Below are 25,379 nucleotides of genomic sequence, written 5' to 3' on the forward strand. Positions count from 1 at the left end.
GGAGGGTTCGGGTTCCAAAGAACCTTCGCAAACCGGAACACTCACTTCCGGGTTTGCAGCGTTCGGGAGCCAAAATGTTCAACTCACAAGGCATTCAGGATGCAAGGCACAACTGTACTAGAGATCGATAAGTAAGTCCATTTCAGTTTCTTTCCTTTTCTCATTTTTCCAACCTTAAATTCAATTCACATTTCTACATCTTTGAGGGCCCTATTAACTTGTCTGCCAATTGTAGTCAACAGTTTGATGTTACTGTGGTAGATCAAGACTGCATCGGCTTTAACATATGTTTCCTTGAGGGAATAAGGCAGGATATGAGAATAAAGAATTAGTTTACAAACTTTGAAAGTACCTCATATCACGCCATCTGTTAAATCAAGAAGACAATGCCCTAACTAATTACACAATAATTTTATAACAGAAAGTGACTTTCTGGTTCCTGTAGGTCAGGTCATTTCCCGATCAAAGTTGCACACAGGTCATGTTTTCAAATGTCTTTTGAATCAAGCAAAAACTACTTAATGCTGATAAGTTGTGCCAACGGCCATATTAGATTATTATTTAAAATTTTGTTTGTTTCACATTTAACTACTGAGATTTAATGACACTTTCTCTAGTTTTGAGTTAGAGAGACATGGCCTGAGAGAATTTCCACCAGAGTTAAAGTGAAGTCAGCAGGAGCTGACAATAGTGCTAGGATTATTAAGCTGCCAACTCTGGGATCAGATATGCACCACAAACCAAAAACTGTGTTTAGATGGATATTTTACACATCTCTGATAACCATCTGACATTCTACTATGCTAGAATATCTGAATAATTATTACAAGAGTTTAAACTGACAAGTTGAAAACAGAAGTCATATGCTTACCTCATCCTTATCTGCTTCTTCATCAACTTCGTAAACATGAACTGGAAGTTTATCTAATTTGGTCCCTTTGCTAAGAAAAAAAGAATACCACATCCCACAATAATCAGTTCAGGATCACTAGAGTAATGAATGGTCAATGCATATATGCACAGTAAAATAGAGATGTATACTTGAAAGAACATATATTATTAGTTCGCCTAAATGGAAGTAAAAGTAGTGGGGCTTTTTGTGGGGGCAGTGGCAGGTGAGACACTGTGCATGGTGTTAGCCTTTCAGGTTCAGCACAATTGTATCTTATTAGAAAATGGTATTCTATTTCTCTTCAAAAAATATAAAAAACAAAGTTCCTATTTGCCAAGAAACCATTAAAAGGAACTTTTCTTCAAGCTGCAATGATCCTAATTATGGCAGAAAAGACAATGTGTTTGGGGCATACTCGCTATATATTCTGCCAGTACTAACACACAGATCACATTCACCCCTTTCCATGTTTACTGGGGTTTTGCATTATTTGGCACATTCTATGCTCTTTAATAAAATGGAGTTGGCAACAAATATGTCCTCTCAAAGGAGAATTTGTTGTCTTCTAAAAAATGTTTGCCTCTCCAATCATTCCCATTTTGTAGTACCTCCCAAGTAACAAGTTGCTATTTTCAGAGGTGCACTGTAAAGGTAAAAATGAAACGAAGACATTTAAAGTTGACATTCCTTATAGCATTCCCACCCATAGCAACTTCAGATACAACATATGGTGGTACAACGAAGTAGCATAAGAGCCCAATGACTCCTATGTCCTGCAATGTTTCCAATGAAATATGTAGGTTGTATCTACATCTGGAACTCGGGGATCTCAAGCCCCTTTCAGTAGTTCCAAAGAAGACGTACCAAACATGTTTAGGGCATGCAGGCTTTTTCTTTCAGCAGGCCTATAAATCTCCCTGTGATGTAAAATCTTGAAGAAACAGGGTTCCCAGTCATAGGCAGAAGTGCCTAACAAAGTATGTTTGGGACATTGTGAGCATATAAGGAAGCACACGGATACAGCCTACTACTACAGTGCTACTCTGTGTTCATTGAAGGACCTCTTGAATATCCAAAGGGGGCAAGGAGGAGAAGCAAAACTATTTCAAACATTACATAAGCAGCACAAAGATAAGGAATTGTCACTCACCAAATCACCCACACAGCCTCAGATTAGTTATCCAAAGTTTACAAAAATCTTATTGCAAGTACAAAGGTTTTATAATCCTAGAAAACCCTACTCACTTTGGAAGCTGTCGAAACTCTCCTGAGTAATCTTCATATTTATAATTGACAACATGCCAGTCCGAGTTATATGTTTTAATGCACTGCAAATAAGGACAAAACATATAACTTTAAGTGAGATCCTTTATAGAACAGTGTGATTTTCTTAGCAGTGCGAGTTTCTTTTTATTTAAATTGTTGCTTTTAAAACTGTCAGTTAAATTTTTTGATGAGATTTGTTATTAGTGAAAAAGCATTTCTCCCCATTAAATAAGGATACTGTAGTAAGAAAAAGTATAAAAATAAAAATGCCCCATATACTGTATAAAATTTATCACAATTAATATTACTGAATATCCGTCTGAATATACAACTAGCTTGTTCTGCTGCAAATCTGGCTAAAATTGCAGTAAAGCCTTTTCAACCCTCGATCAGAGGAAGTACATTTTTACTCCACCCATGCTCTGCTAACATAACAATTCTCATTTATTTTCGCTTCAACACTAGCTTATCTTGCATGTTGGTCAAGCTCATTATAAGAACCAAGGCTATGCTAGCAACTAATTTTTCATAAAAGTTAATTTAGTAGCTGTCCTTGAAAGTCCTATAGTGAAATAATACAGCTAGATAAACCATACAATTCTCAACTTGTAAAAACATTCACAACTGTGAAAATAACACATGTATGAACAGACTAGAATGGGTGATTTAAGGCAGGACGGTCAGAATGTCTTTACCACTTCACAGAACACACTAAAAAGTGAGAGCTTTTTAAAATTCTTCTTAAAACTCCAAGAGGCATCAACAGAACTACATGTCTTCTATTCCAGCTAGCAGGAGCCCTGAACAGGACCATTCCTTTTAGGGTTGATAACTATGTAACAACATTTTGCTGCATGTTCTACTTGCTACAACATAAAATTAAAAATACAAAGCATGGGAATCAAATAGCAAATACACTAGAAGCATTACCTCTTTAACAAATAAACTCTGAGCTTCTTTCTCTGCATTATCAGGAATTGTAGAGCATACATATCGATGCTGTCGTTTCAGTACTGCTGTCTTTAGTGAGAGATCAAAGTATAATTAATTGCAAATAGTTTTCACTTGTATTTATAAGTGCTAATTACATCCTCCAATGCAATTCTATCAAGGTCTAAGACCAAGCACCGCTGAGTTCCATGCGGCTTACTCCCAAATAAATATGGCAAGGACTGAGGCCGAAATGAATATAAAATTTAACTAAAATGATTTCTAAAATCAAATAGCTCACAAGGAAAGGTTTGTTCTTCATCAATTTGTTAATTCATTTTTTTTTTTGGAACTATATGTAAAATACTAAAATACACACGATGGAAATAAATTTTCATTACAGTATTATTATAAATTACATTTCTATCCCACCTTTTTCTCCAAGGAGGTCATGGTGGTATACACTCCCCTCCTAATTTAATACCCACAAAAATGCTGTAAGGTAGGTTAGGCTGAGAGGCACAACTGGTCCAAGGTCACCTAGTGAGCTTCAACGCCAAGGGGAGATTTGAACCATGGTCTCCCAAGTCCTAGTCCAACCACTACACCACACTTTATAACTAATACGTTTTTACTGTAGCCTGGATTTTGTTAGTTTAGCCATCATACATATCATTCTGAGACAGGGCCCTTAGTGTTCACAATCCTGTTTTTGAAATACGAAAAAAGCTAAAAGAAATTGTCCCAGTTTTTTCCTACCTCTCTTATCTCAGATTCAACTTTTTAAGCATCTTTATTCTTCAGTTGTTAAGGCTGTGTATGAGTTAACAAAGCTGAAGACTAATTTTCACAAGAGTGTAGACTGCCTGGAAGTTTAACTGACCACAGATACAAGGAACCTCAAGGGCGGCTCATCCTGATTTGCTGCCTGAGGCAAAATGAAAAAGTGTTTTGCCTCACCCAGCCACTACCGCTACTGCCACTGCTCATCCCTACTGAAGCCCTCTCCCATCAGAGAAGTGGTGGCAGCAGCAAGAGCTCACTAGAACCCACCGCTGATGCTGTTTCTCCTTACTTCTCTCGTAGCAGCTCCTCCTCTTCAATTCCACAAACCTATGTTTTGTCTGTTGGGGTCAACAGAGAGATGGCCTTCATTTTCTTTCACTGAGTGCAGATGAAAAATGCCCTCCCCTAATTCATCACCCCATTTGGGGGCAGCAAATTTGGGGAAATATTTTGGAACTATTGCTGGGAGTGAAGGTTAATTTGTATTTAAGCTTCAGGGAGCTTTCCTCATTTGCTTTAAAAAGAAAAAGAAAAAAACAACAATCTTACTTTGCCCTCACAAGATGTGGTGGACTGTTACAGGACTATGTTATGACATATAGCACTGGAAGCTGACAGCTGACAGAAAAGCAATTTAAATAAAGAGAAAGCTGTAGTTGCTACTGAGAGGGCCCCTCCCTCCCAAAATTATGGGGAAAATATTTTGTAAGGGAAAATCAGCCCCCACTTTTGCCTATCCCAAATTCAAACTGAAAGAACTTTTTGTCTCAGCTCTACTTTTAGTCAAAATAATTCTTTCCTCCCCGAAATCAAACCTCCCCTGGCATGTCCTATTTCCCCCTCCTCTTATTAGTGTATGCCTGAACTATGAGACTCATGCCTCTCCTATCCTTCTACACCACAATAATCCCTCATCTACAAATCTTCATATACATAACTTCACTCAAACAAAGGATCCCCAAGTGATTTGCCTCTTTTGATGTAATAGTCCTATGACTCTCTCCGTAGCTATTAGCAATGGAGTATTACATTACATATTATATGGAGTACAATAACATAGTATGGCTACTACTGTATTACAAATCAAATTGTGCATCAGAAAGTCAGCTCTGTGGCAGAACTGGTAGTTTAATTTGTTTTGTAAAGTACATTATGTGTATTAACTTTGATGTCTTCCCAATAATTCTTATCAAGATTATGGCCTACACTCTAGGATGGTTTTAAGCTTATTTGGAGTCTTGCTGGATTGCTAACAAATCCCAAGATGTTTAACTTTCTTTGAGCCACATATACATTTGCTATTGTTTGCAGTCACACCTGCTTCCTGCATTCAATACTGGTCTTTCCATGGATACTCAGCATACTTCTTCCTTTGTTCTGCTAAAAATAGTATTATCCAAACAGAGATAAACATAGTTCAAACCCTTTAAAGAAGGAGGGCATCCTTCTTTAAAACAAAGGCCATTTACCAAAAAGAAAAAGAAAAAAGTAACATGCTCATATCCAGAAAAAATATCAGCATTCCATGAATTAAATCCAGTATTTATATCAAACATTTAAGGCAAATATCAACAAAAAAATCACTCATTTTACTTTGCATCAGGATACATGGGGCTTCAACAAGAAATAGAGAAATCTCACAGCCAGAACCGTGATCATTTTCTTAAAGGAGTTTAATGAATAGTAAAACCCCAGTAGATCGATCCTACAAGTCTCAAGAAGATACAGCAAACACATGAAGCAGGTCTGCCATGCTATGTTACATGTTCATTTTTTGCACCATCTCTGTGGTTACATACTAATTTGAGTTACTTCCATGATAGCTGGAGAGCCTTCAGAATAGTTTTTGCTGTGTGTTTTTTAAAGCAATGTCACCATGCCACAGCCAGTTATAGTGGTCAATCCCAGAGCAGTTAAAATACTTTCACATGGCTGCAGTAAGAAATCCAAGTCTTCTTGTGAGACAAACTAACACCGCTGGTTGTTTTTTTATGCTAGCTGTACAACCAGGTTTTAAGTAGTGGATGGAAGACTCTACAGTGGTACCCCGCAAGACGAATGCCTCGCAAGACGGAAAACCCGCAAGACGAAAGGGTTTTCTGTTTTGGAGGCGCTTCGCAAGACGAATTTCCCTATGGGCTTGCTTCGCAAGACGAAAGCCCATAGGGAAATCTCCGGGGACCTCTTTTAAATGCTGGTGGTGGGGAGCAAAGCCTTTCCCCCCCTCCGGCCTTCAGAAGAGGTCCAGGAAGGCCGGCGGGGGCCGAAAGGCTTTGCTCCCCACCGCCAGCATTTTAAAAGCAGTCCGGGATAGAAGGGAAGAGCTTCCCGCTATCGCGGACGGCTTTTGAAGGCAGGCGGGGGGGGGGAGCAAAGACTTTCGCCCCCCGCCCGCCTTCAGAAGAGGTCCAGGACCTCTTCTGAAGGCGGGCGGGGGGCGAAAGTCTTTGCTCCCCCCTGCCTGCCTTCCCGGGAGAGCGGAGAAAGGCAGCGCGTTTCTCCGCTGTCCCAGACGGCTTTTGAAGGCAGGCGGGGGGGGGGCAAAGACATTGCCCCCCGCCCGCCTTCAGAAGAGGTCCAGGACCTCTTCTGAAGGCGGGCGGGGGGCGAAAGTCTTTGCTCCCCCCTGCCTGCCTTCCCGGGAGAGCTTTTGAAGGCAGGCGGGGGGGGGGCAAAGAAGAGGTCCTGGAAGCGATCGTGCGCGCATCGGAGGAGGAGAAGCCTTGATCTCGCTGCCGTACCTGCGCTGCTTAGCTCCTGGATGCCCGGACCAAGGAGCAAGGTGCCCCGATCGCCTGCTTTCTTCCACCCCAGCCCCCTGCGGGATCGATGCCTGGAGGATCGCCGCCTCTGCAGGGCTCTCGCCCGGAGGTTTCCTTCCGCGAGCTCCAGGCACCGATCCGCTGACGGCGCCGGCGAAAGGGGCCCGCCCACATCAGGACGGGAGAAAGGGAAAGGCATCGCAGAAAAACGAAAGCCACGCCTTGTCCCTTTCGACCGGTTCAAGTCCCTCTCTCCCTTCGCGGAGGCTGTCAGAGTAAGCGCGGCTTCTCTCTCACCATCTGGGCTGCGTCTCATTCACAACGGTGTGCTGAATGCAGAGGGAAAGGGCACCTCTCTGCTCTGTCCCCAGGCGCAGCGTCTCGATCAGGTCCTGAGAGGGTCGCTGTGCCTTTAAGAGTTGCACGGAAGGCAGAATTCCGTGAGGTGCAGCTCTCCCCCCCCACACCCCGCACGCGGGAGCAGCTGCTGCATCGTTCACCGTTGTGAATGAGACGCAGCCCAGACGGTGAGAGAGAAGCCGCGCTTACTCTGACAGCCTCCGCGAAGGGAGAGAGGGACTTGAACCGGTCGAAAGGGACAAGGCGTGGCTTTCGTTTTTCTGCGATGCCTTTCCCTTTCTCCCGTCCTGATGTGGGCGGGCCCCTTTCACCGGCGCCGTCAGCGGATCGGTGCCTGGAGCTCGCGGAAGGAAACCTCCGGGCGAGAGCCCTGCAGAGGCGGCGATCCTCCAGGCATCGATCCCGCAGGGGGCTGGGGTGGAAGAAAGCAGGCGATCGGGGCGGCGCCTTGCTCCTTGGTCCGGGCATCCAGGAGCTAAGCAGCGCAGGTACGGCGGCGAGATCAAGGCTTCTCCTCCTCCGATGCACGCACAATCGCTTCCATCCGAGGCGGAGGCGCAGGCGGGCGGGGGGCGAAAGTCTTTGCTCCCCCCTGCCTGCCTTCCCGGACGGCTTTTGAAGGCAGGCGGGGGGGGGCAAAGACTTTCGCCCCCCGCCCCCCTTCAGAAGAGGTCCAGGACCTCTTCTGAAGGCGGGCGGGGGGCGAAAGTCTTTGCTCCCCCCTGCCTGCCTTCCCGGGAGAGCTTTTGAAGGCAGGCGGGGGGGCAAAGACTTTTGCCCCCCGCCCACCTTCAGAAGAGGTCCAGGACCTCTTCTGAAGGCGGGCGGGGGGCAAAAGTCTTTGTCCCCCCTGCCTGCCTTCCCAGGGGCTTTTACATCGCCCCGGACAGCGGAGAAGTCCTCCGCTGTCCTGGGCGATTTTAAAATGCCGCCCGCCAGCATTTTAAGATCGCCCCGGACAGCGGAGAAGTCCGGGGTTTTTTAAAATGCTGGGGGTGGGAAGAAAAGCCCTCCCCCCCCCAGCCTTCAGAAGAGGTCAGGGGACAGACAGGCGGTTTCCCTAGGAACGCATTAATTGATTTTCAATGCATTCCTATGGGAAACCGTGCATCGCAAGACGAAAAAACCGCAAGACAAAGAGACTTGCGGAACGAATTAATTTCGTCTTGCGAGGCACCACTGTATATCCGGGGTGGGAACATCTGGCCCAAGCGACAAAAGAAGTTGTCCAAGCCTCTCTATCTGGCCCTTGGGATTCTTCCCAAACTGCAATCTCTTCCGAACCACCTCTGACTCTGCCCTCTAGTCCTGCATTGCAACCTCCTTGATTGTTTTTGACTGGCTGGAATATGTCCTTGAACTCTGATGATGCATTTTGCTTGCCTTGACTGGGGACAGAGACGGATGCATGAGTTTGTGTAGAGAACAGCCTACTATATAAGGGGGGGGGGGTTCATTTTTTGCTCCACATACTTTTGCTTCTGTGTGCACCACTGGTGTGTGTGGCCCCTAGAAAATTGCTGAGAAGGAAATGTGGCCATCAGACTAAAAAAGGTTCCCCGCCTTTTTTATGGTGAGGTAAAGGAAAAAGTCACTGTAGAAATGCTCACAATTAAGTTAACCTTATTCTGGAAGCAGAATTTTTGTTTATATATATATTTAATTAAAGAACTCTGTCTTGGGGAGGAAATAACTCCAATAGCTACACTGAGGTGATTAAATATAGTAAATTTCATAGTTTACTTTTCCTTTTTTATTTAAAAATTGTATTCTATTTTTCTTTCAAAAAAGAACTCCAAAATTGATAAAAGTTAATCAAATTAATAACCGATACAAAATACAATCAAATCAATAAGAGTTTTATAACAAAAAAATTAACATGACCAAAGCCACAGAAGCAAACAAAAATGAAAGACACAAAAAAGACAGTGGGGAAATCAGCTACACAGCCATTTGCCAAAAGCCAAATTGTGCAATCTCAAAGACCCTGCCTTAAGAGCCAAGATGTCACTATATGGCAAAACCACACAGTGATGGGAGTTACATCAGCATCCCTAAGGGCAGCTAGATTCCATGACTGAGAATCTGTACCTGCCTGCACATCAGACACACAGAGCAAGACACAGAACCTCAGATGTTGATCTGAGCATGCAGACACAAATGTACAAGGAGTCACTCAATTAAAAAAAAATGTTTTTTAAGATTAGGACCAAGACATTGAACAGAGTCTGGAGTCAAGCAACTAAGCAGCACAGAAGAAACAATAGCCTTGTTTCTTCATAATGGTAAATCATATTTACCATATTTATAATTTAAAAGTACTAAAAGATATGTGTGTGTGTGTGTGTGTGTGTGTGTGTGTGTGTGTGTATGTGTGTGTGTGTGTGTATATATATATATATATATATATATATATATATATATATATATATATATATATGTAGGTTTTGGTGTCTTCGGGTGTCTTCCCGTGTAAGAGTTGGGGTGTCTAGGCGACGTTTCGACGAGGTCTCACTCGTCATCTTCAGGCTGGTGCTTTCGGCTTCTTGTTACTGGAACAGAGCAGGATCTCAGTGTTTGAGTTCCTATAAATACTGTTGAGGGGGTGTGGTGTATAGCCTCCAACGTTCTGGGCAGAGAGGAAGTTCCCAGGTTAGTGTGTCTTTTCTTCTTTTGTTCATTAATTACTTGAGGGAGAGGGTCTGGGTTTGGGTCTGACCAACCACTGCCTAACCAACACGTACTTCATCCACAATGGACAAAGATACAAACAGATAGAAGGAGCACCTATGGGATCACCCCTCTCACCGGTCATCGCAAATCTGTACATGGAACACTTTGAAACCAATGCTTTAGACAAGTCAGAACACAAACCCAAACTTTGGCTCAGGTATGTTGACGACACCTTTGTAATTTGGCCACACGGGAAGAAAAAACTAGATAGCTTCCTCACACATCTCAACAGCCTACACCCCAAAATACAATTCACTATGGAAATAGAAGCCAACAACCAACTTCCCTTCCTTGACGTCCTAATCTACAAAAAACCTGATGGCTCCCTAGGACACACTATCTACCGGAAAAAAACACACACCAACCGCTACTTACATGCACAATCACACCACCACCCTGCACAAATAAACTCCGTAGCCAAGACTCTCATCTCCAGAACCAAACGCCTGGCTGACAAAGACCACTTGACAACTGAGTTACAGAATCTTTCAAATGTGTTAATCGCCAACGGATACCAGCAAAACAGGGTTACGAAGCTAATCCAAAAAGAAACACCCCCCAAAAACCAAGACACAGAAGAAAACAATGGCATGGCCCTCCTTCCTTATATCAAGGGCACTACAGATAAAATTAGCAAAATCCTCCATAAACACAATATCAAAACAGCCTTTTGCACCAACCAAAAAATAGCCAATATCCTCAGAAACCCCAAAGATAAAATCCAGTTAGAAAACCAAGGGGTCTATGAAATACCCTGCAAAGTCTGCCCAGCCACGTACATTGGACAAACAAACAGACGAATAAATGCACGTATCGCAGAACACAAGAATGCCGTCAAAAAAGAAGAAAAAACTTCCTCTCTTTACCAACACATGAAAGAAACAGGACACGAAATTAATTTTTCAGATTCCAAATTGCTCTTTAACATGGAACACCACCACAAGAGAATAATCATGGAAGCCATCGAGATAGAGAAACACCCTCACAACATGAACAAGCGTGACGATACGTCCCGCCTGCCAGACATCTGGAAAATAGCCCTCCCCACAAAAACCGACACCAGAACCAGAGGCACACAGAACGCCATCTCCAATCAACCACACCAGACCCAAACCCAGACCCTCTCCACAGATAAATTACAGACACCATCCAGTAGCCAAACCATAGTGGCACCTCCGGATGCTGCACCCCCCTGCAATCCCTACACAGATCTGGCTGGCACAGGGCACAAAACCACAGCTCGCCCCTATACACGAAGCCAAGCCAGAGCACAACTAAGTGCAGTACAGCCATCTTCTCAGAAAAAACTCTTCACAAGCTCAAGAGGTCAAGACACGAAAGCTTTAGCAACTAATCCACACCTAATGACCCTCCTAAGTGGTACTCAGAATATCACTCAAGAAATCACTCAAGATATCCCTCAAGTAATTAATGAACAAAAGAAGAAAAGACACACTAACCTGGGAACTTCCTCTCTGCCCAGAACGTTGGAGGCTATACACCACACCCCCTCAACAGTATTTATAGGAACTCAAACACTGAGATCCTGCTCTGTTCCAGTAACAAGAAGCCGAAAGCACCAGCCTGAAGATGACGAGTGAGACCTCGTCGAAACGTCGCCTAGACACCCCAACTCTTACACGGGAAGACACCCGAAGACACCAAAACCTACATTCCTGTACCCGTGAAAATCTACGAAAGCATATATATATATATATATATATATATATATATATATATATATATATATTACACATATACAGTGGTGCCCCGCAAGACGAACGCCTCACAAGACGAAAAACTCGCAAGACGAAAGGTTTTTTCGTTTTCGAGTTGCTTCGCAAGACGAATTTCCCTATGGGCTTCCTTCGCAAAACGAAGCTTGCCCCTGCACCCCGGACCCCTTTTGAACCAAGGGGCGGCAACGGGGAGAAGCGATTCTCCCCGCTGCCCCTTCCCTTGCTTTAAAACAGGTCCGGGGACAGAGGGGAAGGCCGCGGTGCTTCCCCTCTGTCCCCGGACGGTCTCCATAGGAACGCATTGATTGATTTTCAATGCATTCCTATGGGAAACCGTGCTTCGCAAGACGAAAAACTCGCAAGAAGAAAAAACTTGCCGAACGAATTAATTTCGTCTTGCGAGGCACCACTTTATACACATACACTGTGTGTATGTGTGTATACACACACACACACATACATACATATATATACACACATACATACTTACATACATACATACACACATATACCTAGAGGGAGGGGAAGCAATAGTAACCAGTAAAATCAGTTAAAATCATCCAACGACTCGGATGATGGACTCAAGGACATCCTGATCAAATTTGCAGATGACACCAAACTGGGAGGGGTGGCTAACACCCCAGAGGACATGATCACACTTCAAAACGACCTTGACAGATTAGAGAACTGGGCAAAAACAAACAAGATGAATTTTAACAGGGAGAAATGTAAAGTATTGCACTTGGGCAAAAAAAATGAGAGGCACAAATACAAGATGGGTGACACCTGGCTTGAGAGCAGTACATGTGAAAAGGATCTAGGAGTCTTGGTTGACCACAAACTTGACATGAGCCAACAGTGTGACGCGGCAGCTAAAAAAGCCAATGCAATTCTGGGCTGCATCAATAGGAGTATAGCATCTAGATCAAGGGAAGTAATAGTGCCACTGTATTCTGCTCTGGTCAGACCTCACCTGGAGTACTGTGTCCAGTTCTGGGCACCACAGTTCAAGAAGGACACTGACAAACTGGAACATGTCCAGAGGAGGGCAACCAAAATGGTCAAAGGCCTGGAAACGATGCCTTTTGAGGAACGGCTAAGGGAGCTGGGCATGTTTAGCCTGGAGAAGAGGAGGTTAAGGGGTGATATGATAGCCATGTTCAAATATATAAAAGGATGTCATATAGAGGAGGGAGAAAGGTTGTTTTCTGCTGCTCCAGAGAAGCGGACACGGAGCAATGGATCCAAACTACAAGAAAGAAGATTCCACCTAAACATTAGGAAGAACTTCCTGACAGTAAGAGCTGTTCGACAGTGGAATTTGCTGCCAAGGAGTGTGGTGGAGTCTCCTTCTTTGGAGGTCTTTAAGCAGAGGCTTGACAACCATATGTCAGGAATGCTCTGATGGTGTTTCCTGCTTGGCAGGGGGTTGGACTCGATGGCCCTTGTGGTCTCTTCCAACTCTATGATTCTATGATTCTAGGTTATAGGCTGAATCTAAGTTTAAAGGAAATAGCATTTGACAAGGTAATACACAATAACTTTTTAAAAAATTGTTAGTGTTGGAATTAAAGACGCTACCTGGAAGTCATCATATGGGAAAAGCAGCATCTCACGCAAGGCATCATTGAGGATTTGAGTTTTCTTTTGAACAATGACATTTTCATAGTCTATTGGTTCAATGAGCTTTGGTTTTGCCTAAAAAGAAATAGAAATATTTAAGTTATTAGATAACACAAATTTATTTATAAATATACTTATGTGGATTTATATATACCCATGGGCTACTGTAGCACAATTCTACACATTAAGCTCCATTTAAAGTGTGTATAGGATTGCAGACTTAATAAAGTTAGAATACCATAGAAACAGAGTTTGAACTGAACTACAGATAACAAAGTGTTTGTATAAAAAACAATATAGCCAACATGTGTGGAGAAATGGCTGTACACAATGGAGACACAAGTCAAGTTTTACTTAAGTTCAAAATGCTTAACAAATTATGCAGGTTTATTTATATAAAGCAATCCATTTCTTTTAATCAGCACATTATTATGTCATTAAGCTGATGCTTCACTTTATCTAATAGCTGCATTATTCTCAAGTATTCTCCTAGTTTACAAATGAGATATTTTACTCTTATCACTGAATATTGTGCAGCCTTTCTTAACACAAGGCAAACACCTCTAGTATATTTTGCCGCAATTAAGCAACCTGATTCTAATGGCTTAGAAATAACTGTAATAACACTATCTAATCCAACTATCTATTCATTATACATACATACAATTTAAGCAAAATTACTCAACATAACATAGATAAAGAAACTATGCCAATTATTGCCCAACTCCAAGTGAGCAACTGATTATTTTTAAAGAATCTCTGAACAAAAAAACAACAAAAAAAAAAACCTTTTGGATCATGGATCCAGGTAAACTTCTAGCTGAAACTGTGAATACTAATTATGCTGCAATAGAACACTTTACATGTCTTGATAAGGTTTTTATTGCTATCTAGAAAGGCTCTAGTTGTGTAAATACCATGGAAGGAAGCTTGCAGAAAATAGTACGAGAATGGTTTAAGTTCACTTTTTTTGCTTGAATTCCCATAAAGTATTTTTCTTCTGAATGCTCCTTTTACTGGAAAATATGCAAACTTTCTCTGTATCAGCAACACTATGTGGGAATTTACCGTAAGTCCCAATATTTAACAAATACATGAAGTAAATTAAGGCAAATCAGAAGACTTTTTATCAAAGATCATTTTTTTCAGAGGAAGATACAGCATATGTTAAGATTTTCTTCGAAAAAGGCTTCTTTGGAGACACACTTATCTGCACACAGGTTAGTCAAATTTAATTCAGATTTTCTAATATCTACCACATGGGAACATTCCTGTTAAATAAAACGTCATATTGGATGGAGTTCAAAAGAACAAAATGTTATATTTGGAAAGAAACACTATCAAAGGAGAGGCTAGAGAACTGGGAGTGTGCAACTAAGTTTTAGTTTTTGTTTTTTTACAGAGAACACAATACATTATCACAAAAAAGAAAAGTATGCTTTAATTGTTTGTATAGCGGAGCATACTTAGTTCAAAGAATAATAAGAACACCCACATGCAAAAGAATAGGCAAACTTAACTTCAAAAGTAAACGTAGAAACTCTTGGCGACATAATAGAAAGAAATACAAGGCGTGCGCGCGCGCACACACACACACACACACACACACAGTTTTTCTGGTTGAAATACAACTTGACCATAATATCCCACTTGTTACTCAACAGCTAGATAACGAAATCATTACATCTCTAGTTATATAGACATATTTTCGCTGAAACCACCAGCAAAATCTAATGATTTCTGCAAATGAACAAATCAGGATGAGACTTATTAAAGCAGCTGACCATTGCCAATGAATGTGAAAGATAAATTCCTTTAATCAAGGAACACTGATTAAAAAGAACATAAAGGTAACTGATCCTACTCTGAGAAAGGCTTACTGCAGAAAAGTATCAAAACTTTAACAGACATGATATAGCTACCCATCTAGGTTCTATTAGAAACAGATTGCCATGACAGGTATTTCACACAACTGTATGTGAAAGCAATAACCGCATATGATAGCAAACCAGAAATGTTTTTATTGTGCTATATAGGAATAAATAACTTTTATGTGTATTATTTATTTATTTATTTAAATATTTCTATACCACTGTATCATAAAAAACATGAAAGCAGTTTACAATAAAATACAACACATACACATTTAAAATCAGTGACCATCAATTTTCTTAATTGCCTGCATAAGCCAGGTGGCAGATTTTAAATGCTAGAATGTGTACAGTTAAGAGTTGCAGCAAATTTTCTGCCTTGCTTCTAAGACAGAACCATGAAGGACTCCAGAGACATTTTCCCAAAAGAGTATTGTAGACACAAGTTTACTTAGTATCTTCATTTTTCTCTCAGTGTTTCAAACAGCAACAGCACGGCGCAAAGGAGTAAAACACAATGGAAGCCATTTGGCTTGAACATTCTAGTATTAGGACACAGATAGATTAACTTTTACTTGAGTTTTTGAGCCAATAAAAGCCAATAAAAATCTGTGGGTGAGCTATTTTTGTTTACTCCTAATCTAAATTTAATTCAGAATCTTTTTCAAAGGAAATTGTTTCTCAATTTAACAGTATTGCTGCTAAATTTGTTTCTGGTTTTAAATAATTAGCCTGCCTTATAAACAGAGGATGGAAAGGGCAGCAGCAGAGCAAGCCGATCAGGCGCCTGGGGGTGGTCGCATGCCCTGCGCCCGGGAGTGGGGCCAACCACCCATGGAGCAGGGCCAGCCGGGGCAGGACACTCTGCGAGGCCTCCGGAGTCTACCTGCCTCCTCCCACTCTGCTGCCCTACAGCTGAGGGGGAGGCAGCGGGCGGACCATTTGGCAGAGCGGAGCCCGGGCACGCTCAAGCCCCATGTGTCTCCCAGGAGAGACGAGTGGCTTGGGCTCGCTGCAGGCCCCCCGAGTGCCGCCTGGCATTTTGTCACCACCCTCAGTGGTGACACCCAGGGTAACTGCCCCCACTGCACCCCCCCTTCCTCCGCCCCTGGGAAAGGACACTACATAGAGCTCAATGATAGCATCTCTCTTCTAGCTGAGATCCAATCACACCCCTTCATGTCAATTAGTTCCATTTGGTGCTATTAACAAATACTAGTTCTTTGTTGATCTCAAAAGGGAAACAAGCTACCTAAAGAATCTGTTACCCCTGTGCATGAACTGCTAACCATAACAGTTATTTCCTCCACCAAAGAAAATATACACGAACAAATGGAAGAGCTAGATTCTGTAATTTGTACTTTTCACACCACTGTTTAGATTAATGATACTATGGGGTAGGGAAATAATGACTATTACTCCATGATCAAATACAGTGGTATCTCGGATTACAGACGCTTCAGGTTACAGACTCCGCTAACCCAGAAATAGTACCTCGGGTTAAGAACTTTGCTTCAGGATGAGAACAGAAATCGTGCTCAGGGACATGGCAGCAGCAGAAGGCCCCACTAGCCAAAGTGGTGCTTCAGGTTAAGAACTGTTTCAGGTTAAGAACGGACCTCCAGAACGAATTAATTACTTAACCCAAGGTACCACTGTACCCACTTGTTACCACTGGGAAGCAGAATGATACTGAAGCTCTTTCACAGGTAGTGAAAGAGCTTCCAGTTGCATACATCCAGAGAATGCAATTCCCATATGCAGATATCTTCCAGATCAGCCATACTACAGGTGCAGAAGCCAACTGTGGGGAGGGCTATGGGTGAACCAGTTAGTGCTGTGTCTCAGACACAGCTGCCTGTATGTGCACACTTGAACAAGTGCCATCTTTGTGCTCTCCTCACCAGTCTAATAGGTAAACATGCGAGAGTCTTCACTCTAAAGCTTCATAATGCCAATCTGCAATAGGAGAAACACAACTAGAGGCACACCCTTCCCCTATTTATACTCCTTCAACTGTGGATCAACACTGTGTTAAGCTCCTGCTTCAATTCCAGTTGGCACTGTAAGAGAACAAGCCCATCTATGCAATGTTCTCTTGCTTTTGTGGTTCTCTGGACAAGGGCCCAGGTCTATTAGCAACACTAAGAAAGAACACTGGTTTTATGGTATCAGGTGGAAATATCTCCTACAAACACAGCTCAGACTATTGTTTTTAAATATGCTTCCTGAAATTCTATTTCCTGAAAGCTTCAAAATAAAGCATATCATGGAAAGTTTCCTATGAAAAAGGCATCTGGTGAGATTACAAGATACTGATAATAGCACGAAAAGTTCAAGCAAAGTATACGCACACAATGTAAATGAGAGGTTCAAGCCCCAATAAATACACATTTCCAATAGAAAAATAACTAATTAAAGCAGCTAGAAATATTACTGTTAAAGACAAGCCTGGAAAAAGTTACAACCTCCTTCTCTCTTCCTCAGTGTGGACAGTTATATTCCAGATCTCTACCCACAACCAGTTTTAAACTCCTTTCCTCATTTACTTTACTATAAAATTTGTTGTTTGAATACAAGTAAAAGTTATTCTTCCCTATCATGACAATGTTTTAATATTTAAGGCACTGTACATATTTACTTCTATGTTCTAGCAAAGTAGTTAATCTGTTGAATAAAAAGCTAAGGTTTACGAATAACTGGGAGATTATTTGTTGTTTGTACTGACATGTGTTGATCCAACAAAATAGGATTATTTCCCCCTTTCATCTTGCAACCACATGTAGATACACAATAAAATAAAGAATGTATTTCAAAGCCTATTGTCCCAGAATATTAATAAAGCAATAAACTGAAGCCAAATCCTGGTAAAATGGAGGCTCTGTGGGTGAATGGCTGTGCTGTTCTGGATATAGGTCAGTTACCTTTTCAGCATGGGGTTATGCTACCTCTGAAGGAATATTTATATAGTCTAGGAGTACCTCTTGATCTGTAATTGTCACTGGAGGCTCAAGTGGCCTCAGTGGCCGGGAGTAGTTACTGTAAGTTTTGGCTGGTGTGCCAACTACAAATATTCCTAGACATTGGTAACATTGGTAAAATCACAACTGAATTATTGCAATGAGTTCTATGTGGGACATAATACCTGTGTTGAGAAACTGTCAATAAGCTACTGGGCCAAACTTAATATTTTACTGTTTATATATAAAGCCCTGCTTGTTCACTGTGATCATTTATGGGGGCCCTGCTTGTGGTGTCCCATGTACCAGAGGTTTGTTTCACAGTGACTCGAAGTCCTTCCACACAGAGTACCTGCCTTGTGGAATACATCACCCATTGAAGTTAACCCAGCTATGAGATTGTACATATTTTGTCAGGTGCCAGAAACTCTCCTATTTCTACAGGCTTTACAGGAAGGATGAGCTGACTCATGGGCGGTAACTGATTTCTCTTGGGATAACTGCTTTATTTGTTGTACTTTATTTGTTGTTGTAAGCTGCTTTGAAACCTGCATGGTGGAAAGCAGGGTATGACCTTTAAACAAACAAATAAAAATTGTTGTAAAAAACCACTGTGGTGTTTTGTAAGGTTTAGCAGTTTATAAATATAAATAAAACCACCATATAATGCCTACTAGCTATGATGGCTATGTTGTATTTCCACTGTCTTAAGTGGGAAGTGTTCATAACCTCAGGTGCTGCTTGTGGTCTGGCTGGTCCTGTAAGAGCAAGATGCTAGACCAGATGGTCTTTTGGCCTGATCCAGTGAACCTGCTCTTATCTTCTTTTGAATAGCATGGATTACATTTGGCTCTAATGGACAAGATTCCTATCCTTTCTACCCTACCGAAACATATGGAAATCTACTAACCTTAGCCGCGGGGCCCTCGTTAAGACTGCATGCTATTCTTGAAACTAATGCCTCACACACCTATGCATAACCCTAACAATAATCATCTCATTTAAGGGAATATTCAGATATGTTTTCTAGAGTTCACATCCTCAGTAAGAGGAAGGATATTTCATCATTCTCAACAAAAGAATAGAGGACAACATATTGACTTTGGCACTACTTACAGTGACACACTTTCCAGGAAAGCAGATTCTCCCCTGTGCTCCCTCTTACAGATATTTTCCATTCTATAAACCATTGTCTAACAGGGGAAAAGTTATAGGCTACATACAATACTACCTCTAAAGTGATTATTTTTGGGCCTCAAGATGCTAGGAAATAACTTCACCCCTGTAAAACACACACATTTGGAAGCACAAGCTCCACTCTTTAGATGTATTCAGAACTACATATTGTGACCTTTTGGGGTAAGTAGTGAACAGAGGTATTTGTAGCACAAGAAAAGGGCCTGCTGAAAAGTAATGAACCATGCAGCAGGTGTGGGGCAACTCCCACCCCCTGGAGAGTTACATTCCCTCTGGGTCTGTAAGGCTGCAGTTCAGCACTTGTACTATCATAAGAACATAAGACAAGCCAGTGACCTATCTAGTTTAGCATCCTGTTCTTGCAGTAGCCAACCAGATGCTTATGGGAAACCTGCAAGCATGACCTGAACTCAGACATACTCTGCCCTTCTACAGTTTCTATTAGCTGGTATTCAGATGCATACTACATCTGACATACTACATTCAGACTACATCTGAATCAGCACAATTGGTATTTTTTCCACACTGCATGTGCTAACTGGCTTATCAATGCCATAATTTCTGTATTATCAACTACTTTTGTGAATGGCCATTCTTAACAAGGTAATGATCACCATTTGTGATCACCACCATTTGTATTTTTCTATATTTCATTTCCTTCTGTTCTCATCTTTACAATCCTATTCTGTATACATGTGCCTGAATTTGGAATCTGAGACCCATTCATGTGAAGTAAAGTCTGAAAGGTCTCAGTAGAGTCTGCATTTCTGCTCCTTCCTCACTACTTTGTTTTGCACAAACCATACAAGAGAAGTTATGTAATTAAGGACTCAAAAGGGTATTGGTTAAAATAATTGTGTGTCCAATGTGGTATAAGCATTTAAGCATTACTACTCTAACATGGGGTGCGGGTGGGTAGGGACGCGGGTGGCGCTGTGGTGTAAACCACTGAGCCTTGGGCTTGCCGATCAGAAGGTCAGTGGTTCGAATCCCCGCAACGGGGTGAGCTCCCATTGCTCGGTCCCAGCTCCTGCCAACCTAGAAGTTCGAAAGCACATCAAAGTGCAAGTAGATAAATAGGTACAGCTCTGGCGGGAAGGTAAACAGCGTTTCCGTGCGCTGTTCTGGTTTTGCCAGAAGCGGCTTAGTCATGCTGGCCACATGACCCGGAAAAACTGTCTGCGGACAAACGTCGGCTCTCTCGGCCAGTAAAGTGAGATGAGTGCCGCAACCCCAGAGTCGTTCGCGACTGGACTTAACTGTCAGGGGTCCTTTAACTCTAACATGGATTACAGCAAGAAGGTGATCCAGTAAAGGAGCTGCGGAACTTGAAGAAAGAAGACAGGGAAGCAAGATGTAGGAAAGCAGCATATACATTCCCCTTAGTTACACAATTAAAGACCAGTCTGTTCTGCCTCACCACCATGATTTCCCCACCCTACGGCAAAAACATGGTAAGCTATGAGCAAAGTATCTGGAGCATTCCTCTCTCCCTTCATGAAAAGCATGAATGGCGAAGAGGTAGGAGATAACGCAGTATTTCCGTACATGACTTATCCTTATCAAGCTTACTTTCATTTGGTAGGATTTAAGTATAAGTAGTTGTGTGGGCTTTTGCTAGCAGGTCCAATGAGTTGAATTCCGCCCTATAATTTTTCTAAGAAAATACACAAAGAAATAACACTATAGTACTCAACTTTCCACCTTAAACTCACATTTATTTATTTTTTGTCAACCATAATGGACTGACTTTTCATGTTACTGTTTATAGTTTAGCACTACATGCACAATGAACCCATGTTCTGAAGTTGGTTTGTTTAGAAATTGTGTGTGTGTGTTTTAAACAACAATTTTTGGTTCATGCATAATGCTGCAGCAGTCCTTCACCCAGTTACATGGGGACAGGATAGTTCCAAGGCTTTGCTTGGGTTCGTTCTAACTTATGTACATAGCGTGAAGCAACAGCTTACTATTATGCTGAACAAGGATATTATTCTATGGTTAACAGAAATCCACCTTGCGATACGGTTTCATTTTTTATCTACCTTTAACCGTTACAAAACATTCTGAAATTACATGTGAAAGGCAACAAGCCATACTTGTTTCCCCAGGTGGGAAACAGAAAGCCCTTCTTTTTACAACCGTAATTGGCATCTTCCCTGTGAACTAAATGCACAAGCATAATATGTAACTGAAACTTGCAGATCTCTCTACATAGTTCCCACTTCAATGTTACACAACAAATATGAAGTTATGAATGTTTCATCTCCCCCTTTAACTCATTTGAAATGTACAAAATAATTTCAATAACCAGCATGCAGAATAACTTCACTTTTAACATTTAATTTGTTTACAACATAAGGGTGAAAATGCAATGTGTCTAAATAAAGAAGCATTGCAAAAGAAGGGCTTAGAGAAAGAAAACTTGCTTAGAATATCTCTGATGAAAACCCGGATATTATTTAGAATATACACCCACTGATTACTAGTTTCTCAAAACAAGGGATGTGGCTCACTTCTCCGTTCAATTTTGTTAGCAGTGTGCACTTCCTTTGGAGTCAACTCATGAGCTATTAAGACATGTCTCCTTTTCCATCCCCCACTGCCCTTCCCAAATACTTAGGAAAGTACAATGCATCCAAATACAAAATCCACAAGGATTTTACAGGAAGGATATTCAAAACAGAAGCAAGCAGGAATCTAGCACACTGCTCATTGCTTTCTCCTTAAAATCAATCTCTTTCTGGCAAAACATTTGCCGTGTTTATTTTATTTCTCCATGGAGAACATGCATGTTTGAAAATTGTCTAGCAGATATTAGCCATTTATATATTAACAAACAATACACCTAGGTCTAATGAAGAGTGCCTGCCAATTGGAACAATTGCTCACTTGCAGCTGTTTTGTTTTAACACAATGTTCTAGTTAATGTCTTGCCAAACAGCTGAAAGAACTAATTATCTGAGTGCAGAGTGTTGGTGGACCTCGCACACAATAAGGTCCAACCATACTTCCTTTGGTGTCACAACTCATGAGCTATTAAGTCATAATATTCTCATTCCCCCCCCCCAAAAAAAATCCCAAAACAAATGAAAACAATACATATAAAAATTAATGCAGATTTTACAAAAAGAGTACGCAACCAGAAACTTCTTGTACAACTTGTACAACTATACAGGTCGCCTGTGGAATATAGAAGCTCATCAGTCACAAAGAGCATAAAATTTTCAATGATTCCTCAGAAGTGCATTGCATGCCTTGCTCCCTCACCCCTGAATATAATCAAGCTCAACAAGAGGACTAGAATTCTCAGTCTGCACTTACAAAAAATGTTCCCCTTAAGAAGTGTACCGCAAGATAGCAAAAGCAACAATATCTGTACTGCACATTTCAAACACTCAAGTATTTTAAATGCACCCTACATTGAAAATTAAACTGGGGACAGCAGAACATTTGCTTCATCATATTATTTAAAATATCAAAGGATTAAGAGTTTCCACTTTAGATTGCTTATATTAATTTAAAATTAGGTAGCCGTTTAGAAAAGAAATTAGAAAGTGTTTTTACCAACTATAAAGAGAGACCAAATGTTTCATATAGAAATTAGTCACTGAAAGTCACACTAGCAGATTGCAACAGAACAGTGAACAGTAGAAGATGCAATTGTTTATCACAAAGAAAATTAAGAAACTTTACAAGACTTCAAGGATTTCTAAATAGAAATGTTTCTGCATAGCCTCTCTCCCTTTTACACACACACACACACACACACACACACGAGAGAGAGAGAGAGAGAGAGAGAGAGAGAGAGATCACCTTACCAAAACTTCAACTGGACTGTCCACTTCTGCCTCAGAACTTGCTGCGTTTGGGCACTTTTGTGGAGATTCTATAACCAGTTCCTTTTTCATATTTTTACTATTTGTTCTTGCCAGCATTCTTAACCAAAAGGTTTAACACAATTGTAAAATTCAGCAATTTTCTCTTCCAACAGCAGCATACCAGTGATCTCAAGGAAATGAAAGCTTCTTCCACCCTCAAGCTAGAAAGAAAACCAAGTATTTGTGCTACTCTGCAGCAGTCTGAGACAAGTTAGGGTGGGAATGCATGACATATGAAGGCCAACCCCTTGGGAGGGGGAGAAAAAGAGTGTGGGAGAAGAGAAGGCGGATCCCTTTCAGTGTTAGGAACAGAAAGCAATTTTTCCCATGAAATAAAGCTAGCAAATCTTACAGTTGAGTATTGTCATTTCAGTAGATTTTCAAAATGATTAACTTAAACCATGAAATTAATTACTAACTCAAGTCAAAGTTCTCTCAGTTAACACTGATGTTGATATGAAATAGCCAACTTTTCTCAGGAGCATGCAAAGAAAATTGTCTGAGCCTTTAATGTGGCACCTCTGCACTGATATTACTGAACTGAGCCACCTAAATATGTCTCTTTCTACAATATTTTGCAGAGTAAAATATTGTGGCAACTGTGGAGAGAAGAAACAGTGTGGTCAAGTTTTAAAGAGGATGTGGGCAATATATGCATATCACAAAAGGTTCAGGGCAGCCACAAGATTACAGTAGGATGAAGTGGCTTGTGGTGGGGTGTCGCACTCATCAGGATGGGGAGGGACAAGGTGGAGGTCAGGTCAGCAGAGTTCTGGTGATGGCTCTGCAAGCGTGTGCCCACCTGCAGAGCCGCAATTACCAATAGCTTCTACCGTGCCCCAACCCAGTAAACAACAAATAATTGTCTTGATAAAATTAGACCTTTGTCGTGCTATGTAATAAAGTTTTATTTGACTGCTCTAAAAGATCGTACCACATTCTCCCATGAATGTTGGGTGGATTTTTGCCACAGTCTGAACAAATTATGTATTCAATAAACATTTGACATATGTTACTAAGAATAGGGATTGTGTTGACATATTAGTTTCTGCTATCGAAAATTATGAGTTTACTTCAAATCCTCCTTACCTTGCTTCAGAAGCAGAATTCATTCAACAGGAAGAAGAAGGATGTCACAGATAACCCTACCACTACCTGCTTGCTCTCTCCTCCCTCTCATACCCATTCATTTTCTTCTTATTCAGGGTCATATACCTTAGACAACTTCACCTCTCCTTCACCCCAGATTAGTCAATGGTCCTCTATTGAAGCTGATATAGGAATGGTTTCATACTGGTTCAGCAGCACTATTAGCCTAGGCCTTCTCAGCAGCTCTTCTAACTCTCAGCCTTGGTTCACCCCAGAAGTTAATGACCCAGTGTTAGTTTTCTGGACACAACCTGAGAGCAAAGCTTCAAGGACTCAACCCTGTTGCAGCCTAGCATCAGTTTTTAAAATGTAGATAGCTCTGCTTAGCTTGGTGCTGCAGTAAGTCAGGTGGACCAGGTATTTGAGACCAGAACCTCATTTTCTGCACCTAACAGTTCCAGCATTCAGCACTTGGAGGAAGCTGAAAGTTAAAAATAATATATTCTCTTTCTAGAGTGAAGTTAAATAGGCAATAAATAGATGTTAATATATTTATTGCCCATTTAAATATATTTAGCGATGCTACCAATATAGTACTTTCTCTCAAACAGTACTTCCACTGCTATTCTGTTTACCTTGTGGAATGTGGCACATGTGTATGCATGTGTGGAGACAGAAAGAAGGGGACACTTGCTGCACATCTTAGTGATGATGGTAGTGATGAACAACACAATCTACCACATTCTCCTGATCTTGCTTTCTAGCTTGTTTTAAAAGGTGTTTTCACAGAGTACCACTGATCTGGAAAACTGTAAAACAAAAACTATTTGATAATCCCTCTACCCATGTGGGTTCTCTTTCACCTTTCACCTGTATAGCTGCCAAAACTATCTGACAGAAACAAGCTGATCTGTATTTGGGGATAGCGAGGCCTGGCTTCCCTTTTGCAGTCATGAAATTTACAGGTACTTTGCTAGTAAAGATAGCCATTTTTCAGTTATAAATCCATGACCTACGTACCAAACTGAGGAGATTCTGATATTATTGATGGGTTTCACATTTGGCTGTCAGCCACTTCTTTGTATAAACATGTATCTGCACAAACTGTCAGAATTTCCATTTGTTTAAAAAAGCCCAATCATTAGGGATTAAGATCTGGACAACAGCCTGATGCTTCCTCTGCAGAGCTCTGCATAAACCTACACATGAAGTGGATCTCATCATGATAAAACACAGATGTAACATTAAACATTATCTAAAATGTATGCTAGTGAATTTATGTTTGACGTT

At 41.3% G+C, this 25,379-nt stretch overlaps 1 protein-coding gene across 16 annotated transcripts in view; it reads right to left on the reverse strand.

Moving 5' to 3' along the window:
* DOCK9 (dedicator of cytokinesis 9) overlaps positions 1–25,379 on the reverse strand; it is a 107,155-nt gene that overhangs the window by 59,449 nt on the left and 22,327 nt on the right. For 15 of the 16 annotated variants that reach the window (XM_081198215.1, XM_081198219.1, XM_081198223.1 and 12 more), the window contains exons 2-5: positions 13,050–13,166; positions 3,089–3,178; positions 2,138–2,220; positions 872–941 (exon numbers count right to left, since the gene is read on the reverse strand). In XM_081198215.1, coding sequence (XP_081054341.1) covers positions 872–941; positions 2,138–2,220; positions 3,089–3,178; positions 13,050–13,166 — 360 coding nt within the window. Of the gene's footprint in view, positions 1–871; positions 942–2,137; positions 2,221–3,088; positions 3,179–13,049; positions 13,167–22,940; positions 23,200–25,379 lie in introns of those variants that run through there. The other variant, XM_081198222.1, reaches the window with a different exon arrangement.

Source organism: Podarcis bocagei (assembly GCF_964188305.1).
Source record: "Podarcis bocagei genome assembly, chromosome: 6".
Taxonomy (NCBI): Eukaryota; Metazoa; Chordata; class Lepidosauria; order Squamata; family Lacertidae; genus Podarcis; species Podarcis bocagei.